This window comes from Syngnathoides biaculeatus, chromosome 3, assembly GCF_019802595.1.
Source record: "Syngnathoides biaculeatus isolate LvHL_M chromosome 3, ASM1980259v1, whole genome shotgun sequence".
NCBI lineage: Eukaryota > Metazoa > Chordata > Actinopteri > Syngnathiformes > Syngnathidae > Syngnathoides > Syngnathoides biaculeatus.
Genome location: NC_084642.1, coordinates 6932890 through 6955701, shown reverse-complemented (window position 1 = coordinate 6955701; position 22812 = coordinate 6932890). Strand labels below are relative to the sequence as shown.

General features: G+C 41.2%; 1 protein-coding gene across 3 annotated transcripts in view; it reads left to right on the top strand.

Moving 5' to 3' along the window:
* Positions 1-22812, top strand: part of tead1b (TEA domain family member 1b) — a 60088-nt gene that overhangs the window by 6127 nt on the left and 31149 nt on the right. For all 3 annotated transcript variants that reach the window (XM_061813959.1, XM_061813960.1, XM_061813961.1), the window contains one exon: positions 8144-8396. In XM_061813959.1, coding sequence (XP_061669943.1) covers positions 8240-8396 — 157 coding nt within the window. In that variant the 5' untranslated portion in view covers positions 8144-8239. The remainder of the gene's footprint in view (positions 1-8143; positions 8397-22812) is intronic.

The window sequence follows — 22812 nt, the reverse complement described above, 5'->3', positions numbered from 1 at the left end:
GTGGCTCCGCGCTCATAACTGTCACAAGATCCTTTATCAGACGGACCTTTATTTACAGCTTTAATTTCCTGAGCTTTATGTGTTCAGCTTGCACTCCAAACCGCTGCATGCTCGCTGTTTGGAATGCGCCGCATATTTTTGATAGGCAAATATCCGAGCTACCGTACAATATTTGAGAGGCACATTTTATTCAGGTGTTTTGGTATCACAAAATGGAGACTACTTTTCTTTGAATCTTAAATTTCACTGTTAAATTTATCCGCGTGCAATGGCGGACATCCTAAAAAGTATGTCGCTCTCCGGGACTGCAGATGTTTCTGATGTTGGTCGTGTTTTTCCTACGTGGTTCTCATTCTGAGGCGGATAGAGCGAGGGCTGTTGTGATAGAACCTGTAAATCAATGCTATTCTCTGACAAACAAAGATTGATCCCACAGTGGCCTGATGGTTGCCGGGTGGTGGGGTCCAGGCCTCAGGTTTGAGTGGGATGACATGAGACAGATTCACAGCAACTAAGCTTACCGGTTCAAAGAGGCATGAAATGAACACAAAGCCACTGCCAAGAGGGGGAGCCTAAGAAAGTCTTCAAACCTCTTTAGTCAACCATCCTAAATTTGTAGTTAAGGCTGTGTTCACACGACAGGAAATGTATGATTTTGTTCGCCCAATGTGACAAGTCTCTAGGGCTGTCACGCTAAGACATCTTTGAGAACGATAGCCACTTTTTCCTCCAAAACCATTTCAATACGTGATATTGTTGTTTTTAGTGCCTCTGAAATCATGAAAAATAAGGCTCGCCTTCGAGCTGCAGGACTGTGTGCCTAGCCCGCCAAAAGCAGTTTGCTGTTGTCAACTATGCACTGAGTGTGTGCCGCTGAGGTTATGCTAAATAAACAGTTAATTTTCCCGTGTTTGTGTTAATTGTGGACTAACACACACAACTTGGAGCAAGGCATTGACAATTTAAATGACGTCACTGCAGTGGAACGAGTTGTTGATCTCGTTAGCTCACAAGTTAACGGTCTCTCCTGTGTGCTATGTACGGAACATGGAACAAGGCTGTGGAGTATTAGACGGAGTCAGCACCAGTCACCTGGCGTTCCACAAGTCCACTAATAGTTAATAACAGAGCCGTCCAACTCTCCGTCGGCCCGAGCCAAACGTTTGCTTACCACAACAATCACAATTTATCCAGTCTGGAAAAACTATCGTCTCAATTTTATTTATCGAACAATAACTAAAAACAGTAGTTATTGTGACAGGCCTAGATCAGGCGTGCCTAGACTTTTTTTTACCCCAATATCTACTTTTCAAGCAGCCAGCCTCTCGCGAGCTACCGACGACGAGGTGGGGTGGGGGGTGATGATGATGATGCTCCCAAACCGTTTTAAGGTTAATGTTATGTTGCCTCCTATATTTCGAATACAGAATTAGTATTTGTGCATTGTATTGTTGTGCTTTCATCTTGGATCAGGCTGTGCCAAGGTGGAATTTTAAAAGTACACACCGTCTCATCCTGCACTTTCTACTTTGGCTTCAGACCAGACCTTTCCGACTCGGAAAAGAGAAAATCCCGTCCAGTTTAACCACTCTTTCTTCAATTATTCTCATTCTCCGACAATCATTGCTTCTTAAAACAACAGCTTTTTTTTTTTTTTACTTTCTCCGTTAATATGGAAAGTAAACATAAGCAGCATGTCTCGCTCGTCTTTGCTCTACGTTGCCTCGATTGTGTTGCTAACTAAAGCAGCGGTGGTGGACGCTGTCATTATAAGACATTGATGGGCTACGTGAGTACTGTAACATTTGTAATTATGAGTGTAGATCTTTAAGAGCAGGGGCAGGCTTAAGGTAAACTAGGAAAAATTGTGTGGCGGAGCAGCAGTTGTGAGAGAAAGTTCAGAGTGCTGCCTAAAAAAAAAAAACAGTGGCTTATTTTCATTTTTTACAGTACGTATGTGAATTGTTCCATTGGCTGTAACAACCAGTCATCCCTCACTCATTGAGTCACATTGCAAAATGCCACAAATTGAATACCTGTATGTTATACTTTCAATTTGCAATGGATTTAATTTTTTTTTTGCGTGCAGCACAGAATATCTGCGAAGAGACTGCATTTTTTTTTTTTTTTTTTTTTTTTTGGCGCGCCACCCCGCGGTCGACCAAATGATTATTTTTCTCTAAACCAAACCTCTTTCATACCTGGATATGAAATGGACATTTATCCAATGGAAGTGCAAAATTAAACGGAGGTTCTGCATTACAATTGTTCGACAAAACAGATGCAGCGAAGGTTCAGAAAACAGAACAGTCAGTAGTGAAAACAAAATGCTTTGGAATTGTTAAAGAAAAGGAAAATGTTGGCTCCGGTTGCATGAAGTGTTTGAAATTGCCACAAATCTGTCATGACGAGACCTACATATGTACTTTCACATAAACAAGGCGACTCATGTTCTGGCGCGTGTTTTTTTTTTTTTTTTTTTTTTTTTTTTTTTTGCAGCTGCATGTCACTTCACTAACTTTATTTTTGTAACGACCACATAAAAAGGTGGGCTTGCACAAAATTTTGATTTGGGCATCATGCCCTACACTGTGAATGTAGTTTAATTGTATTTTTTTTCAGCTTTTCAGGAATTTTTAACCATCAGTAGCTATGATCTGATAATCTTCATAAAATACCAACATATTTCTGGCATCGCCTCTAGCATCACTGGTTTAATTAAGATTTTCCCATTCAGCTTTTGTCTCTTGAATTCAATAGTAGTACAGGACTTTGGTTTCATGCCACAGGAAAACATTTTCAGATTCAGCAAGCTTGGGGTCAACGTGTAACCTTGATTTGATTTAAATTTGTAGTTAACTTTGGCGTGTGTGGGGAAAGATGTCTAAATAAATTGAATCTAGGAGCTTTTTAGAGGAATATTTGGCTGGGTTTATTTTTGCATATTTTATCTGCATTCATTCTCCCGTATAAATACATCCCAAGGTCCTCGAATATACCCTTTCAAAGAATTAATGCAATTTTCGCCACAACTTTTTAATTTCCCATTATGATCGAAGCTGTAGCTATGATTATGAATACTCTCAGTTGTTTGCACATTGCTGGAAATGAAATACTTTCAACATTGCCGTAATAATTATGTCTTTACAACATCCGGAAAATGTTAAGTTTTTAAATCGCACCGTAATTATGGTTTTACACATTGCAGCCTTAACTACCGTGGGCTATTATGGAGCCCACAAAAGTCATTCATGGAATCATTATTGCACCTTCTGAGATAACAGTACAAAAGAACTCCACATGGAAAATTACATCTGAGACCTCTCATCTGCTATTTCATTACCTTGCTCTGTCTGATGGCTGAAATGGGTTCTCTTAATTTAAGGAGCTGGATTCCAGCTCGGTGAGTGGTTTATGTAATCACGCTGTAAGGATAATTTCCCATAATGTCGTGTCACAGCTACTACTTTGCTTAGCTACCACTGTCACTTGTTGCAATGCTGGCTATCGCTCTTCCCCACATCTGACAAGCAGGACCATTTCTATGGTGTAGACGCTGAAAGAAGGAAAATATGCAATTATCGGTAAGCTACAAGTGTTTCTATGGGTGACATTCATACCTTGCTCTGAAAAACACAATTAGGCTCCAGATTCTAGCGTACTAGGAGACCCCTTCATTGACGACTCACAAATAGCTTCAAGCGAAAGCATCCAATTTAGCGATGCAAAGAAACAAATCAATTGAAAGTGAAAATAACTTGTATTCAAAGCTATTTATTTGAGCTAAGACCCAAGTCAACAAAACGAGAATAAGAAGACGTTGCACATTTTGAGAGATTTACATGTCAGATACAGTAAGATGTGGGGGGAAAAAGAGCAAGGAATGAACTAAAGAACAACCGTTATCCATGTTGCTGTGCCTGTGGAGTCATTCATCCTGTATTTATTTAACTTAACAGTCTGGCCTTGACAGAGGTCTGTGCGAAGATCTACATAGTAACTTCCTGGCCCTGTTGCAGGTGCTAAATCAGAAAATGTATGCACTCACCATCTGGTGTCCGCACCTGACTAACCCCACTTGCTATTCCATTCCCACAGCTACTACACACTTAGTAATTCTGCTACTTTTCACATTAAATGGGTAAAAAAAAGGTGACATTTTATCTTCAACATGAAATAAAAAAAAAAAGGGAAAATAATATTTAGGAGAATATTTAATCAGAGACTTTATTTTTAATTCTTATCAACTTGAAAAAACACTATTTAGAGCACCGACAAGCCTCATGGCATGAGTACGACTAAATTGTCAAAACGTTTGCTGTACAACTGTACCTTCAGATACAAATGACTCAACCTGACCAAGTTTTTCACGACACAAGCTGACAATCAGCCTATGATGATTTGATTTCTGACTTAAATATGGTGGCAGGTGACTCAACTCACTTCACAACCAGCAGCAGATTTGCAGATAAAAGTATTATTCAAACAAGGTGCTTCTTATTGCCACTCTCAGTGGAAGGTCATTTGTCAAATAAACAAAAAATTCACGTGGTTTTGTTATCATTTTAAGAAACAGATATCTGAACTCAAATGGTGCAGCAACTCATGTTGGGAGATAATATAACAAAACTCATAGGCAAATATTCTTTATCCTCTGTGAAGCGTGACTATTATTATTGTCGTACTGAGAAGCTGTGCGAGGAGTATTCATTATATTCCCATGTCTGTCTAATACTGTCCACCGGTGACCAAAGTGTGCACATCAGAAAGAGCAGCACAATGTGCATTGGAGAAAGTGTGACAAAATGGTTTCATTATTTTTAATTCGCTGAATTAATGTTTTCTAAAGTATCACATTATAGAACGCTATTCTCTCGAAAAAACATTTAGATTCTATTTTTGCATCTTTTTCAGGGGGAGGCTGGAATGATTTGGAGTAATGGCATTTCAATTCATTGCAAGGGGGAATGATGATTTGATATATGTGTTTTAAGTTGAGCTCATGGTTATGGAATGAATTAAACTCATATGTCAAGGCTCTACTGAACTTAGCTTCATGTTCCTCCAAAATTACCCTGGACTGAAACTTTCAAAATGTGCTAAAATGTTTTAGACTTAGCCATGCTGTAATGTTACCTTCTGGTCTGGCTTTTCTAAAGATCAATATTTGACTTTTATACAATGGTTGGTATCACAGCTCAAAATCCTGAAAGCTAAAGCCCCATTGAGATAGAAATGAAAGAAACCAAAAAGTATACTGTAGGTAGATTTAAGTTGGTGCGATTGCCCGAGACACGATCAAATGTCTCACAGATTACAAAGAACACCTGGGTCCTCGTTTTCCCAATCAATATCTCCTTTTACCCAGCCATTGAGAAAAAAAAAAAAAAAAAAAAAAAGAGCAATGTTATACTGTTGTTGTGCTTTACTTTCTGTACAAACTGCACAAAAACAGAATGAACTAGCATAAAATATCGGACTGTTGCAGTATGTATATAAAAATGCAAGCAGTTCAAGCAAGCAAAGCAGCAGTGACGGTTTGCTTCCTGTGTTAAAAGAAGCTAAGGTACGGATTCTGTATTTCCTGAAGCCTGGTAGTATCCGAGCTGTTTTTAGTTTACATCCATATATTCACTGGTTCTAAATCACGTTCGAATAAGAGCAACACATCTAGAAAGACTTCGTTTTAGAAGGTTTCAATGTGGACTCCCCTGAGCACCCCCCAATCTGTTGTGAGGTAGTTTTGCAGCGTCAGCAGTTTGCACACAAAAACGGAATTCAGTAAAAGCACTCTCTGCTCACTGGGACTGCCCTCCACCGCTCCAACCCCCCCAGGTTCCACCCTTCCCCCCTTCATGAACTGACATGCTGAAAGAAACATGCTACCATCCCCACTTAGAGGCAGCATGCGCCATGTGAATAGGCTTTCACGCTGAGCAATTGGTTGTATAGAACGGTATTAAACGAAAAAACAGTCGGGCTGTTGACTTGTTTAAACTTGACATGGAGTTGGAAGAAGAAACACATTTTAAAGGGTCAGGACATTGGTTTATGCAACGGGTCAGTATCGTATTTACTCAAGTTTCATTTTGAGAGGGACTGTAGGATCCAGAATCAAATCCCCCGTGACCATAGTCAGGGTAAGCGGTGTGGAAATTGGATGTTAGTCACAATAAGGGACCACAGTTGAACTTCCAAACTTTAACAATTTAAGGCTCCTAAAATTTGGGGTGGAACAACTAAGGATTTTAACGCCAACAAAAATGCGGGAAAAGTTGAGAAGAATATTTACCAAAAGTTACAGAAGTAAGCAGAACTGCATTCTAAGCATAAAAAAACTGGAGCTGTGTCAAAGTACTTTTGTCTGCTAATGTTCCAGTCGCATGCTAGTTGGAGTCACTTGTAATCCGTGGGGATACAGTCTAATCAAGTTTTGCTTAGCTGACAAGTATTAATTTATTTGAGTTGTTTTTGTTTGTGCTGTTTGACCAAAAGTAAAATTGAGTGAAGTTGTACTGTAGACCCCATTCACTAGCTTCTTAACCTAGTTGCTAACTAGCTAGCTGCTGATCGTTTAGCTTCCACATAGCTGTTGCTTGTTATCAAAAGGATGTCTAGTGTTTGTGTCGTGTTTTTTCGATGATTTACGTTACATTAGTGGTTGGTATAATTGTATGCTGTGGCGGCTAAATGGAGACTCGATTGCCCAGCTCTCCTCACACTTCAAAGCAGCGACACACCCGATCCGCCATCAGTATCCACTGTGGGACTGTTCCACATTAGTGCACTCAGATGAGTTGATGAGCAGTCCGCTCAGTGAACAGTAAAAATAGATCGCGCTTCCCAAAGTTTTACGGCATAACCGTTACCCCCCCCATGATATTTTGTTGTACTGATTATTAATGTCCAAGTGACATAGCATAATATACTGGTTTATGGCTATGTTTATGGCCTTGACTTTTTACACTTGTATCAATATTGTATGTTTTGATCAGCTGTTGACAGAATCCACTGGAGCATACAATGCGCAACAATGCCTAGAATGTGTCCATACACCTCCATTATGAAAGGGTTGTGTGGTTGTGTTGCATTATGCGCAGGTAGGTGGTGATGGCAGTATGGCAGCTCGAAAAAAATAGGGTGATGAGGTGATTTTGTTTTTGGGAGAATTTGTTGTCAGCGTGTTTGAGAGAACAAGAGAGTCAGAGTGAACCTCGGCTTTTTATTACCACATGCTATCATGTGTTTTTTTTTTTTTGCAATAGAAGTCTATTTTAACTTCTGCATCCGGCATAAAAATTGTGCCATATATGATGACACGCTGTGGCGACTCCGAAAGGGACAAGCCGAAAGAAACTTACTATATTGTATGTTCAAACGTGTATTAAGAATTCACTTCCATCCACAGATGTTTGATCTTCTCAGTGATATGTTTTGGTTGTGGTTTATTACTATTATTATTATTTTTATTTTGCTTTGACTCGAAGCAAATATTTGAGATATGAACGCAAGAAAGTGGCGGAAAACCTGATTCACTTCACAACAAGCTATAGTTTGACAGTGAAAAATCTTCAATAGTGAATTTTATTAGACATATATCAAACTAGACATAAGGTAAGGAGAATTACTTGTATATTTAAAGCAACCACAACCTTGCTTTGTCTGCTAAATTAAGGTAATGCAAAATTGATAGATTAGATAACAAATAGCATCAGTGTTGGGGTGGTATAACGCGAGAAGCGGCAAATATTTGAACACAAACTGTTCCAGCATGCATATATAACACAACTATGGTATAAATAATGCTCAGCAGCATGTATTGTGTGTCCTCTGTGGGGAAAAAAAAAAATATACCCGCTGTACTATTCATACAGATGACTGAGTCACTAACCGTAGTTATGGAACCCTTCTTCATTTTTGTCTTAAAGTCTGTATTATACTGTTCCCTGGTGGCCACTGTACACAGCTAAAGGATCTCAATGTGGAGCTGAAGCAGCATAACAATATTTCCATTCATTTGAACTGGGAAAGATGTTTTGAGCGATGAGTGTTTTGAATTATGAGCACGGTCATGAAAGAAATTGAACTTTGAAGTCAACACCATTGTATAATTCCACCCCACCCACCCCCCTCCTCCCCCCAGGTCTCGCCCTTGTGTGGTCCAAGCATCAGCTTGGAGAGCGCAACCGCCAAAATTGATCCCAGCAGCTGGAGCGGCAGCGAGAGCCCTGCCGAAGACATGGAGAGGATGAGCGATTCGGCGGATAAGCATGTGGACAATGATGCAGAAGGGGTGTGGAGTCCTGACATCGAGCAGAGCTTCCAGGAGGCCTTGGCCATTTACCCTCCTTGCGGACGTCGGAAGATCATCCTGTCAGATGAGGGGAAGATGTATGGTGAGTACAAATCTGCCACACTCTCATTTCTGTTTGTATGATGAGCTACAAAGAACCAAACTTAAAACGTAACTAATTGAATTCATAAATAAAGGTTTCTTTCATCTAGTCAGCCAGTGCGAGGAATTAAAGGCCATTCAAGCTCTATTTTCACGACTGCCGACTGGTTGATCAGTCTCGTAAAAACAACTTTTGCTGTCGTCACTCGAGCTTTGGCAGTCACATTTACATCTGTGTTAAAACAGAAGAGTGGACAACAAACCTAACTCGCGCATGCACGGCAACGAGAACCTACCTTTTCCAGTTTGTGTGTAAATAAAAGAAAGAAATGTAAAATGGCACCACAGTATTTCATTATGTGCTTCTGCTCTCTTTCATCAGCCGTGAAAAAGACCAAAACCATTACGATAAAAAAGAAAAAAACCCATCATACTACCAATGTGACAAAAATGACGGTCTTTTTGAAATGACTCCATCAACCCGATTTACAAGACACCAAGAATTTAGAACATTAGATGATGGTTATGAAAAATGTGTAAAATTGTTTTCTGTCGAAAAATGTGCCTTTTCCGGACAATGTTTTTGTGTGAGATCGCCTATGGAAAATGTTTTCAAATCAGAGCAAAACAGTCAAACTTTAATATTTGTCAACACACTGTATATCCTCAACCATTTTGTTTCCTCTGATGCTTCTCCAATAGCCTGGCAAGTTTCAGCTACAAATATCCACCAATAGGCTCAGCTGGTAAAGCGTTGGGCTCACAGTTCTGAGGTACCGGGTTCAATCCCGGACCCGCCTGTGTGGAGTTTGCATGTTCTCCCCGTGCCTCCGTGGGTTTCTTCCGGGCACTCCAGTTTTCTCCCACATACCAAAAACACGCAACATTAATTAGACACACTAAATTGTCCCTAGGTGTGATTGTGAGTGCGGCTGTTTGTCTCCATGTGCCCCGCGATTGGCTAGCGACCAGTTCAGGGTGTACCCCACCTCCTGCCCGTTGACAGCTGGGATAGGCTACAGCACTCCTCGCGACCCTCGTGAGGATAAGCGGCAAAGAAAATGGACGGATGGATGCCTATCCACCAATAAGCGTGCATGGGGCAAAATTCGTAGTTCTCCAAGTAGACGTGCAAAAAAATTGTGATGTTTCAAATAAATAGCACAAAAGGAACATTTTTTGTGAGAAGAGCATTGTTAGTAGTAGAATAGGTGATGTACTTTTGGATTTTTATTTTTTTTGTAATTTATGGAGGATTTTAAGAGGCGATTGTGGTTATCCCATGTGTTTTAGAAAATTCCACAAAAGTTGCAGCCATTTGTCAGGTTGCTATTCATAGTGGGTGCGCTCTGTGTAGGTTCATTTCACTAACAATGTTTTTATTATATTGTTAATGTTTCTATTATCTCTCCCTTTTTGACATTTGAGAATATTAGAAAATTGAATCCAGTATGTAAACCACAATCTTAATATATGATGGTCAATCTCAAACTAACAATGTGGCAGTCGTACAGATGCTTGAGTGCAAGTAAAACAGCATGAACTATTAGTTGGTGGCAGATGGTACTGTGGCTGCCACCAGCTGTGCACTCTCTCCTCCTGCCCTCTACCCCATCACTGCCCCAGTGATGTCATGGAAAGAAGGAATATTTTCTTTCTGAGGATTTCAAGTCGCACAGCTTGTCAATGTCACATAACGGCAGAAAACCCCACAGCGCATTCACTTGCAGCTGTCATGTGACCTCTCCGGCCAGACGAAATGTAAATTTAGGAGTTGCAGCAAAACCCCTCAGCTGCCACTATGGCCACAGACAGGACCTCGGCTACTGTCTGCTCCCCCACATAAAGACTTGTACTTTCTGATTGCTTTGGGTTGGGGAATGCCAATTTTTTTGTTTTGCGGGATCTGAAGCAATGTTTTGGAAACTAAATTATATGTGAATGTAATAATCCCACAAGGGCGTATTTTCTTTGCACTCTGTTCTAGAAGGAACACATGGGGTGAAGACAAGGAAGGGTAATGGGGAAGTGGTAGTGTGTCCCTAAGAAGCAGTTCAGTGCCTTGCTCAAAGGCAGGCCTTCCAAAACCTTTTCAGGTCAAAACCCAAATGTGAAATATTACTGTATCATATAAAAAATAACAGTACCGTAATTTCCGGCCTATAAACCGCGACTTTTTTCACATGCTTTCAACCTTGCGGTTTATGCGGTGATAGGGCTAATTTGTGCATTTTTTTCCAACAGCCGCAAGGGGGCACTCGAGTGGAATAGGTAAAAGTGAGACCAGTGGAATATATGTGCCGAGGAACTAACTTTTACTGGCCTGGCCCTGTTAGTACTGTTCTACGGTGTTACTGCAGTCTCTCGGTGATTTATGCCAGTATGTTTTTTTTTTTTAACCGGCCCTGTTACCCTGGCGGTGCTAGCATTAGCGTTAGTATGGCGGCGCTAGCGTTAAACTCTCGGTGTACTTTCTTTCTTTGTAAATATCTCGTGTTTCAATGTCTGTTTCAATGTGGGCACTTGCGGCTTTTACACGGCTGCAGCCTATTTATATACCAAATGGTATTTCCTTTCCAAATATACTGGATGAGGCTTATAACCAGTTGCGCTCTATAGCCCGGGAATTACGGTAATTGACAGAATACAGAAAACAATGTATTTTCTGTATTTTCTTTACCAAGAAAATGTTTGACCGCTTGAGAGTCAATAAATAATCAATGCTATAATACCCAACGCCCATTTGTGAAAGTCTTGCCATGAATCAGACCAGCTTCTCATAACATATTTTGTTTGTCATCAAGCTTCATTTAAAAAAAAAAAAAGCAAAACAATAGTGAAGTTCTCACAGAACAACTAGCGCTCCAAGCAGAAAGCATAATGAACGATCACAAAATAATTATTACACACCACAAAGCAATTAATGTTTGTTAGTATACCATAGTAAGGAATAGTTGGAGCCACTATGAGCCAACAAACAGCTTCTATGATGCAATATACCTGTACATATAGGACATGTGGTGAGTGATTGACCAATGAAAGTGCACCACGAAATGTGGTGATATAATCGCAACTGTGTGAATGATGCAGTTCTCAACCAATTTAGAGAATTTTAAAGTGACTAATAGCAAATGGTGCAGGGAATTCTCAAACACGAGTGGCCTGTAGTAATGTTGTAGTCAAGCACGATGGTCGTTATTCCGTATCAAGGTCCAGAAAGTGAGCCACATCAGCCAGGGTGCTCCGCAGGTGTTACACCGTCAGCGTGGTCGGCTTTTGAGCACAGTTGAAGAGATGACGCGTATCGTGGGGGGCGACGTCACACAAATGGGCATTTATCGACGACCTTGTGGTCGAGTCGATGCTGATAGTCGTTGAGCTTGTGACACCAGCCCGAACGGAGTTGCGATAGCGTTGATCTCACGGGCCGCGGGAGTTGTCTTTCGGATTGGACTACTGGAGGCGGGTAGCCGCCCAGCACGATGTGTTTGTAGCCGGCAATCCCGTTGGCTACGGCGGTTCGATGGATCGGCGAGAGGCCGCGCCTGTAGTCCTCTGCATCGACGGCCGGCCGATCGATGCCTCTATCTCGGACGATTTTGCGCAACGGTCTGGGGCACACTTCTTGCCTTGTCATCTCGTGATTAGGTTGTAGTAATCAACAACAACAGTAATTGTATGAATAATGGAGAAGTGTCCTGACAGAGATCTACAATATTGGCAGCATGCTGCAATGAAATTGTCAGTTAACTGTTTAAGAAGTTAATCTTAAGAGGGAAGAAGCTATTGGAATGTCTTCTGATGGAAGGAGCTGGAATAGGTGTTGACTAGGATGTCGAGGCTCAAGGAGGATTTTGTGCACAAGTCCTCCAGAGTGGGTTAGGTGGGCTTCGATAGTCTTGACTCTCCGTTACGGTCCGATTTTGTCCTTCTTTGTAGCAAAACCAAACCAGACTGTGATGGATGAACAGAAGTGATTCAATGACTGTTGTGGAGAAATGTCTGAACAGCTCTTGTGGCAGGCTTTGCTTCCTCAGAAACCGCAGGAAGGGCATCCTCTACTGGGCCTTTTTAGATGGAGTTGATGTTGGTCTCTCGCTTCAGGTCCTGAGAAACTGTAATTAACAGGAGCTTGAAGGTCTTTGGGGGCAGTTGGAGGTCATGGGTGACAGTTGTGGTGAAAGATGTTCCCTGAAGTCCAAGATAATAATTTCAATTTGGTGTATTCTAAATTGATAGAGACGAAACAAGTCAGAGGCTAATTTTGGAAAATAAAAAAAATCTAGGAAGTCTTTGTAGTGATGTTATCGAGTACCAGGCAACTCTTGTAAGAAAAGTCTTCAAAAAACACACGAGCCCAAAATGTTGACATACAATTATGAAGTGTAATACTATGTTTTGCGAATTAAGATTAATAACAGCTGAGTGTACAAGAATTTAAACGTAGCTTTAATTCTATCCTTTCAAAGGGACAGACAAGTCTGACTCGTTGCACAGAGTCAATTATCCTCTCGGTGGTGCTTTCCTAACAATTCTGTCGCCCTACTTGATTGCGACTAACATCGGCGAAGGCTTCCTCATAAAATCTGCGGACCTGATCACCACTTGCAGGGCTACACCAATTTTACTGGGGGGGGCGCTTACAAATCAATTGAAGAAAACAGCATCGCAGTCAAGCCGTTGTAGGTCCAATACAGCTATTTTCCTTAAAGACCGAGTGAGCATATTGGATGTGTTGCATGTTATTTGCCTTCCTCCCTTCTCAATGTTGCTTCAGTGGCCTGGAAGTTGATCTCCAGTCGCCATATTATGAACAATCTCAATTGTCTTAAATGTGCCCATAGGAGGGGGAATTGAGGAGCTAATATAGGAAATGTACCATTTTTGCTCCTTTCCAGCGACACATACAAATGTGCACATTTGTCCAACTAATATGTATTTTGTGTTATTTTTTTAATTTCTCCAACAATAGTTGGACTGTGAGCAGAGCAGGAAATCTAATTTATGTGTCTGAAATATATTTTGCAGTATTTTCATTTCATTAGGAACAAGCGATAGGCTCCAGCGCTCCCGCGACCCTTGTTTGGATAAGCGGCTTGGGAAATGGAAAATTTAATTTCGAGATTACTTCTAATGACACTGGTCCGTGGTCGTCAAATCCAATAAAATCTGTCATCTACAGTAGATTTAGTGTTAAGTATCCCTTTAGTAACGTAGACAGTACAAATTTCCCCCAAATAAATATGGTTATTTCTGCACTGTTATTTGCATTCCAGCTCAGGATCTACCGATGATACAGAAACGGTTGTCAATTTGATGGCACAATTATGGCGCCGGTACACACTCGTTTTCAGTTTGTCAGTGTTTGAAATTACAAAGGGAGGCTCACGGCAGTGCTCCTGCGGCTGGCCCCCTCTGGCTAGATGGTTGCTCGGGGTTGAGGCAACCCCTATCATGCCCGGCGGCTGCTCTGCTTGGTGCTCCCCTTATCTTTCCCCTGGTGTGTGTTCCTATCTGGCCTCCTTTGCAAGTGGGGGACGTGGTCTTGCACTCTGTCTGGGCAGGAACTGGCTACATTGGTTGGCCCTGTGGGTTGGTGGTGGGTGTCATGCTCTCCTGGGGGTGGAGGGCTGTGGCAGGGTGTGTGTGTGTGTGTGTGTGTGTGTGGTGTGTGTGTGTGTGTGGTGTGTGTGTGTGTGTGTGTGTGTGGTGTGTGTGTGTGTGTGTGTGTGTGAGATCGGGGTGGGGCGGTATTGGGTCCCCTGTTGCCTTCTCCAAGTGGAGAATTTTGGGGTGCCTCGTTGGGGTCGTTGGATCACGCTGGGTTCCTCAATGTGGGCGGTGTCCCGTCCACTGGGTCGCCGCAGGGTGGCACGGTGTCCTCAGCCCCGCCGTGCAGCTGTAGAAATTATAGGTCACCTCAGGTTACTGTCCATGTGAGGCGTCAATTCACTTGCATGTATCTGCAAATACTCACCTCTGGGAGTTATTCAATTGTGGAGGGGCCACTCACTCATTGCGATAAAAAGCTCATAACCATGCAAACCTTCTGGGTTTCCCCCTCACTTACACTCTATCTCGAAAGATGAATTTTAATTGATATACCCACTCCCACCACACTTCGTTTGTAAAGCTGGGTCCGCTACCACACATGCTTCCCCTCCTGTCCTTGTCCTGTCTAGTCATGTTCTATAGTGTCCTGTCCTTCCTTCACATGGTGTAGCACTACTGCCCCGTACCACCATCGAATGTAATTTGTCATTGTACTAGGTATGGAATGATTTATGTTCTTTTTTCTTTGTCTTTTATTGTTTTCTCTTCCTATATTATATAGTTATCGTTTCACTGTCTCTCCCTTTTTGTTTTTTCTGTCACTCCCCTTTTAAACTTGTTTTCATATTCTATATTAACGGTCCAATGTTATAATTGAGATTGAAGGAGAAACCACAACTAAACCTTTAACTGGTATTATACATACAGTATCCAGTCAAAACATTCTTAATTCATGAATAGTTGTTTTTCAGTTAACATTGACTTGCTCTTTTTTTTTTTTTTTTTTTTTTTTTAACCTCTGATTTCCAACCACGGTGCCTTCTCTGTGAGAGATCATCAGGGATGCAGCTGGAAAACCTAATCAAATTTCATTTAATTCGTCCAAAAGTAAAAGCCCATCTTTTTTCAGTAATCTATGGCAGCATCATAAAGTGATAGCCACAACAAATAAATCCTGTAAATGATGCAAATAAATAAAAATGAATTCGGCAGAAAGTACTGTATTTTCTGCACTATAAGGCGCACTTCCAATGAATGGCCTATTTAAAAAAAAAAAAAAAAAAAATCCATATATAAGGTGCACCAGATAATAAGGCACATAGAATAGACACTAAAGTAGAGGCAGGGGTTAAGTTATTCATCCATTAGATGGAGCTGCACTAAGGGCTCAATATTGGTTCATATATAAGGCCCACTGGATTATAAGGCGCGCCGTCGGCTTTTGAGAAAATTAAAGGCTTCTACGTGTGCCTTATAGTAGGAAAAATACGGTACAGTTAACCCATTGCCATTCATACAACCAAATAAGACATGGCTTCCGAGGAGAGTATCACCTTTTTGTTTAATGAAACAGGACCAGGTTTCACGCAAATAATTAAATCTGTCAATAAATTGGGATGAGATCATTATTTTAAATGTAAAATGTTTGCTTAAGATCAATAACTGTTGGAAAAAACGAGTGTAGAATGCCACGAGAGGTTGTTTGACTAAAATATTTGTGGCACTGAAGGGTTTTGACCCCCCCCCCCCACACACACACACACGCACACACACACACTTTTCATGCCGTAGGGTTTGCTAAGCATGATGGTCCTTTAATCTAGGTTTGGAGTTTACAGAGAGGCACAAGCTCTCGTGGCATCTGAGATGAAAGTTGGCTGCACGGAGACTGGAATTTCATATTTGAGATTCTAAGAATGGCGATGTGTTCCAAATGCAGAGCTGATCTCAAGAGAAGTCATCCTGAGTGCCATTAAGCCCTTTGTCATCCAGGGGTAGAGTGCAGTTAATTAGAAACAGTCTCTATAGCAACTGTGTTGCAGTACACACAATTTGTAATTTCTGCTTCTTAGCTTATTATTGCGGTGTTTACCTGAAATGATTCGCATATTCTGCGATTTGTCTTGACCGGCAGTGTGCTCCTTATGTTAGGCTGATTGTAACTGGGATGGCAGACATCTGCGTAGTTACCTCAAATTGCACTTGGCTTGGAAAGACTGATTTAGAAGAATATTTAAAAAAGGGAAGGCAAATAAGGGGCTCTGGCCCGAGCCAAAGCACTTGCGCAGTTCACCCGCTGTGCTAGGCGGCATTCATTTATTCCAGAAATGGAGTTGATAAGTGAAACAACACGCTTCACTCAAATTGTATGTTTATTCATCGAGTTATATATTTGTACTTGCCTTGCAAGCTCAATAACATTTTTGTGAAAAAAAAAAAATCCAAGATTCCTGTTTCTTCCATTGGCAGATAAAAACACGCACATATACTGTATATTTTTTTTAATCTTGAAAGCTGCCATCCATCCATTTTCTTTGTCGCTTATCCTCACAAGGGTCATGGGATTGCTGGAGCTAACCCCGGATGTCTTTGGGCAGGAGGGAGGGTCCACCCTGAACTGGTTGCCATCCAATCGCAGTGCACACAGAGACAGACAACAGTCACACTCACAATTACACCTATGGGCAATTTAGAGTCACCAATTAATGCGTGTTTTTAGGGATGTGAGTGGAAACCGGACTGCCCGGAGAAAACTCCACACGGGGGGGGTGGGATTTGAACCCCAGTACTCAGAACTATGAGGCTAGTGTATCTCTTAGTGTTAGTGTATCATTGAGTCATTGTGAACCACAGCTTTAATGATATAATATGTGTGCAGTCAATACATCACGTGCAGTATTTACAAACCAAACGTTGCAAAATATACTGGTAATCTGGGACAAGATGAAAGAAAAAGATGATGATTCTGGAAAATAAAGGCTTGTAGACAATTCAGTATGTATTGGTCAGATATCAGGGTAACTATCAGGCAATGTTTTTGGACTCACTTGTCGAATTTTTTTTTTTTTTTTTTTTTTTCCAAAGTTTTTGTATCACAAGTCGTTATGTTCTGCCATCTGGTCAGGGATCCGACCCAGACCCTTCCTGTGGGAACTAAGTGGCACTTGCTTTGCAGAGATGCTAAGAATGAGTTCAATATAATGAGTAGACCTGGCTTGGCCCCGATGGCCCAGCTCTGTGCTCCTGTGGGGCTTGTATCAGCAGGCCGAGAATGCTCCGAGACAGAGTGTGCAGACCTGATCCTCCCTGCTGGGCAGATAATTAGGAATTCTGGGACCAGCTCAGACTCACCTGCATTCACTCAGAATGGAGTGTGAGGGACTTCATTGTGGCAGTGGCGTCGCACACCTTAAACCGACTTTATATGGCTTATTAACAATGCTCATTTTTATTAACTTCACTTTTTTCCAGACTGTTTCTTTCTGAGAAGGCGCTGCTTCCATTTTTTTGGGTGGGTTACATCTCAAACAATTTTTCCACGATGGTTCCGCGTCACTCAAAAAGCAACGCTGCATGATTTAGATGATGTGAGACAGGGTGACACCAGATGAAATATTTCTAATGCTTGACTTGGGAAAAAAAATGTATGAAATACTAATTCGGGATTCAATTACACAAATAAGAGTAAGTTGTTTTTGAAAGGTGTGGCATGGTGGATCAATTGGTAAAGTGTTGGTGTCACAGTTCTGATTGTACGAAGCCGGCACCGCCTGTGTGGAGTTTGCATGTTCTCCCGTGCTTGCGTGGGTTTTCTCTGCGCACTCCGGTTTCCTCCCACATCCTAAAAACAAGCAACATTAATTGGACACTCTAAATTGCCCCTAGGTGGGATTGTGAGTGTGGCTTTTTGTCTGTCTCTATGTGCCCTGCGATTGGCTGGGAACCAGTTCAGGGTGGTCCCCGCCTCGTGCCCGTTAACAGCTGGGATAGGCTTCACCACTCCCCGTGACCCTCGTGAGGATAAGCGGCAAAGATCTTTTTGAAAGGTATTAAGTGGTTCCAGTACTTGGATTTCCATTCCATTTGGTTAAATCTGTTGAATCATGGAAGACAAGTGGACAATTCTTTGTTGATCAATCAAGGGACACAAGTGTGTCTAGTTCCACCTAGCACAAGCTTCCTGAAAACAACAATCACTCCAGCAAGGGAAAAGTGTGACAATTTTGGGACATGTTACACTAGAAATGCACTAAAATTAGTTCCTTAACCAACTGAATTGTCTCGTACCGCTTGGTGAAGGCAAGCTTGTTGTGCCCCTCTTGGAATAGGCAATAATTAAACTCATAAGCTAAATAAATGTTATCTTATAAGACAGCTGGGCTGTGAACGTGACTGAAGTTAGCACTACTTTATTCAGTCTCTTTTGAGGGCAGATCTCTACTTTGAACTCAATTTTTGTGTTGACCAAGCATGCCCATGTGAGCTTCCACAGTTCTGTCTGAAGGGCCACGTGGCTACAGATCATGACACAAAAAAGCTCTCTGACAATTGATACTGACTAGGCTTTGAAGGTTTTTGAGCAGGCGCAATGAGACAGCACTTATTGGTGAGTTTTAAATGTGGTATATTGATGAAATATTCACGTTGACTTGGACTGCAGCTAATTCATATTTTTAGAATGAGTATCCTAACAATTATCCCATCAATTACTCGGGTAATCAGATACAAAATGATTTTACATTATTACATCTCAATTAAGGCAGTTAATGTTGTAACGTGACAAGTAGCTGCCATCTTTGTGGCATTTTCTGAAAAATATTACAATGACTACTTCAAATGAAATCCTCCATAACAAATAACTGTACTTTCGTGGGGGAAAAAAAAAAAAAACCCTCTCATACACTACACGTACAATATATGACCTGTTCTACTGCTCGCACTGCACTTGCGGCCAATGATATTTTGATTTGCATTATTTAAGTAGAATTTTTATGGCAAGTGACACCATTTGACACATGGTAATTTGGTCATTTTGACGTATCAACTCAGAGAACACAAAACGTTGACCAAAAATGCAGATAAAACTCAAAACACATTATCGGGTTTTAATCATTCTTAGTGGCTCTTAGTTGACTCTTGATGATGTTGCCAATCCAACCATTTTGACTGACTGTTATTTTTGAGAAATCTTATTTCTAGTTTTGTCCATGTCTGTGAGGGGACAAGTTGTTTGCTTTGCGCAGTGAATAGCAGGCCGCTGCCTGCCTCAATCTGGAGTACGTGGGGTGTGTCCCAGCTGTGAGGTCTGTGTTAGGCCTTTGGAGCTAGGCTTCTTGGTTTCAGGTTGCATGTTCCCAGTTGGCTGCTTTTGTTTGACTAAAACACAGAGACTCGGTTCCTCTTAAAGACGCAGTGTCACTTTCCTGATCTTTTCAAGAAATTACATCTCACGCTGATTACATCATATTCCATTGATGAAACACTTTTATTCTGATGAGATCATCTCACGCTGATGGGACCATTTTGAGTAATCAGCATATGAATGAAATCTGAATGCTTGTGTTATTCTCTCGGCTCGAGCACGGCGACAGCACACCGCCGCTAACAGAGCCTGTCATCTGTTCTTTTGCTGTTTGATGACAAAAGACAAGTGTCTCTCAACATTACTCAGAATCCCTGTCAACAAAGGAACTGCAGACACTAAATAAGCATATGCAATGGTGCTTTTGTGTTTCAACATATCTGACTCAATCCATCGCATTATTAAATTGCAATGTAGATTTAGTGCAGGCCTTAAGGTACTGCCGAGGTACAGTATCTCCACTTTTCAGAGACTAAAGCAACTCATAATTAAAAACCATCTCCAATGGATCCCTCTGCCTGCGATCATGAATACGACTTGCAATAGTCATACCCATGACCGCAAAGTTTGACTTTTCATTTATCCGTTTGTTGCAGTCAGTCTCTCTTCCTTTGTGCTCCGTCCGGCGTGCCATTGATCCCCAGAGATTGAAAATATTGATTTGACTCTGTGTCTTAATTTGTTGTAGAGAAGGGGGCAGCGCAACTTCCTGACTGCTACTGCCATGTTCACACGTTGGACTTGCGGCTCAGCCAGTTCCTCGGGAGACTCATAATTATAGCCGTCTTTTCAGATTAGTCCAGAAGCCTGTCCGACTGTAGCGTCTCTCCCTGGTCCCTTTATCTCATCACTCTCTCTCCTCTCTTGAGAGACACAGCTCAACACAATGACCAGGCCGGTCTCTGCAATAAGGTATGTAATGATAAACACAGCAGCTCCTAATTGATAGAGTGATTCAGACAAGGGCTGGCTGGGCAAATTGGTCCCCTGTGAGTATATTGCACAGAGTGGAGCCTTGCAGGTTTCAGCTCTTAGCCTCATTCGAGAGGCGTACGGCGCCCAGAGAGGAATCGGAATGGGTTGGACCGGCCTGGGTGACAAAGATGCCGTCTTTGCTCCTTAGCCTTGTCTCAATTCAGGCCGAGTTCAGCAGAGGTTGCTGCTGTAATCCTCTCAGTGTCTCCAGGAAGGCTCAGGTTAGTGACCTGCTGCTTTGTGATGTCTTGTAAGATTTTGAGAGAACACCTCACCTTTAATCCCCCACTGTTCAACTAACACATTAGCTCAACCATGCCTGGCCCAGCCCCTGCAATAAAGCCTTTTAGCCAGCTCAATAAGGTCGTTTGAAGTTAAGTATCGATTTCTTTTGGTGTCCAGAGGAGGGACAAATGGATTTTTAAAGAGCTGTTAATTACAGTTGAACACAGCATTATGAAGAGAACTTGTTTGCGGCGGCTAAATTTCGAAATGGTTGGCGAAAGTCACAAAATATTTGTCAATTACCATAAAGGTCTACACCCACAATGTTTGTTTACAGACTCTCATTCAGGATCATTCTTGAAATAGTTTCATTCATTGCATAGAAATGTTAGCTATTGACTTTGCAGGTACACAGTACATTGTATGTGCTAGGACTTCGTTTTTGTCTATGCTTTTACTGACAAGAATGAGTTATTTCATTTCTATTCAAGTTTATTTACATGGCATCAACATCAATAACTTCAGCAATGTTGTTATTAACATGTGGTCCGCATATGTCCTTGTTATTGTATTCACTTAAATGGTGACGGAATTAAGCATTGTGCGCAATGTATGCTCTGCATAAATGGAGAAACCAAGTATCTTGGTCTCTGTGTGAGAAAGAATAACTTTTCAACATATTTGCATCGTGCAGTTTGTGGCCTTGACTTTTTTTTTTTTTTTTTTCCATCCACTTTCACCTGAAAGCTGCTAAGATGAAGCCCGTTGTCATGATCAGTAGATATTGTCCTCTGACTTCCACCAGCAGCAGCCTGGGGGCTAAATGAAGGTGACTGTTATGTGGAATAATAAATCCACGGCCCCCGCAACCCCTAGGAAACACCTGGCAGACCTTTCCTATCTAGTTTCGTTGCTATTACTTTACCTTGAATAAGAGAAAACATTAGTTTTTCTTTGAAATTGTTCTTAATACAGAAAACAAGAATATAGGTCAGCAGTTTGTCCTATTCCAACTTAATTCTTTAATAAAATGTTAGTACGACTAAATGCTCTTGCCTTTGCCAGCCTTACCAATACGTTCACTTGGCAAAACCGTGGCGTTTTGTTGATAATACTTTCATAATATTCCCTCCTCCTGTTCTCTATTAACAAATATGGGAAAAACACCTTGATACTGTTGATTAGCTTTAATGTCATGTTAATTACAACTTGAGACTTTTTAGTCATCATATCGACTTTTGTTGGCACCCCAACACACGCACACCGTTGTGCAGCAATTAATTACATGTTTATAAAGATGCACGATAATTATTACTTTGCAGGAAGTAATTGAATTTTTGAGAGCATTCATAAAATAGAGACCTTGCCAAGACTTGTGAAATCTCACATGAATAAACCGCTATTATGTCAAATTTCATAACTAAAGAGAGGGAAGGTTTTTTTTCCTGATTCGTTTCTTCTGGATTTATGGTCACTATTCATTTCAACCTGCTTGAGTAGAATTGTAAAAGATCAAATTGCAAATATTGTTTTTATTTGGGGAAAAAAAATTCCCAGCTGGTCACCCGCATCCGAAACATTATAGAAGATGGATGGATGGATAAATGCTAAAATGATAAGTGGATTGGGCAAATTTTAATTACTGTACGCGCTAGATTAGTTCTGGACAAACATTGTCTACAGCCTTTGTCCCAGCATAGGCATTGAAAATTGTATTAATATCTGGCTAAATTTGAAGGGAAGTTTGTCTTGGTTTATAAATTGCAGGGATTTTATGCTGTCATCACTGTTTGGGTTTTTGCTATTATTAAACCTTGGAAGAGGAACTGCCATCATACAAAGAATTCAGATTGACATCCAGTTTTCTAATAATTACCAATTAAAAATTGAAAACGGGAATTTACACATAGAAGAGTAATGTTTTGTCCTATTGTATTACAGTGTATGGATTAGAAAAATAGTAAAAAGAATTTTGAGTAAATCTGTCACACATATGCTTTATGTGGTCAACTCTGCAAAGCCCAAAAAGCATCAGATTTAGTGGCATGTGATAAGAGGCATCAGCTGTTGTGCTGGCATGCTCGAAGAGCTCTAAATAACATTCAAGCGGTAATACGACAGTTTCAATCATTTGCTTGTAGTTAGTGTACTGCGTCCTTTTTTTTTAAAGATTTAAAAAAAGGGCAGTTGATAGGTCTGTCCCTACAGGCCAGCCACTGTTTCACGTGCCCTGTGATGTGGAAGACTGCTGTTTGTCTGTCAAGCAAAGTGCTTGAAGCCCCACACTTGCAGAGCACTTGCA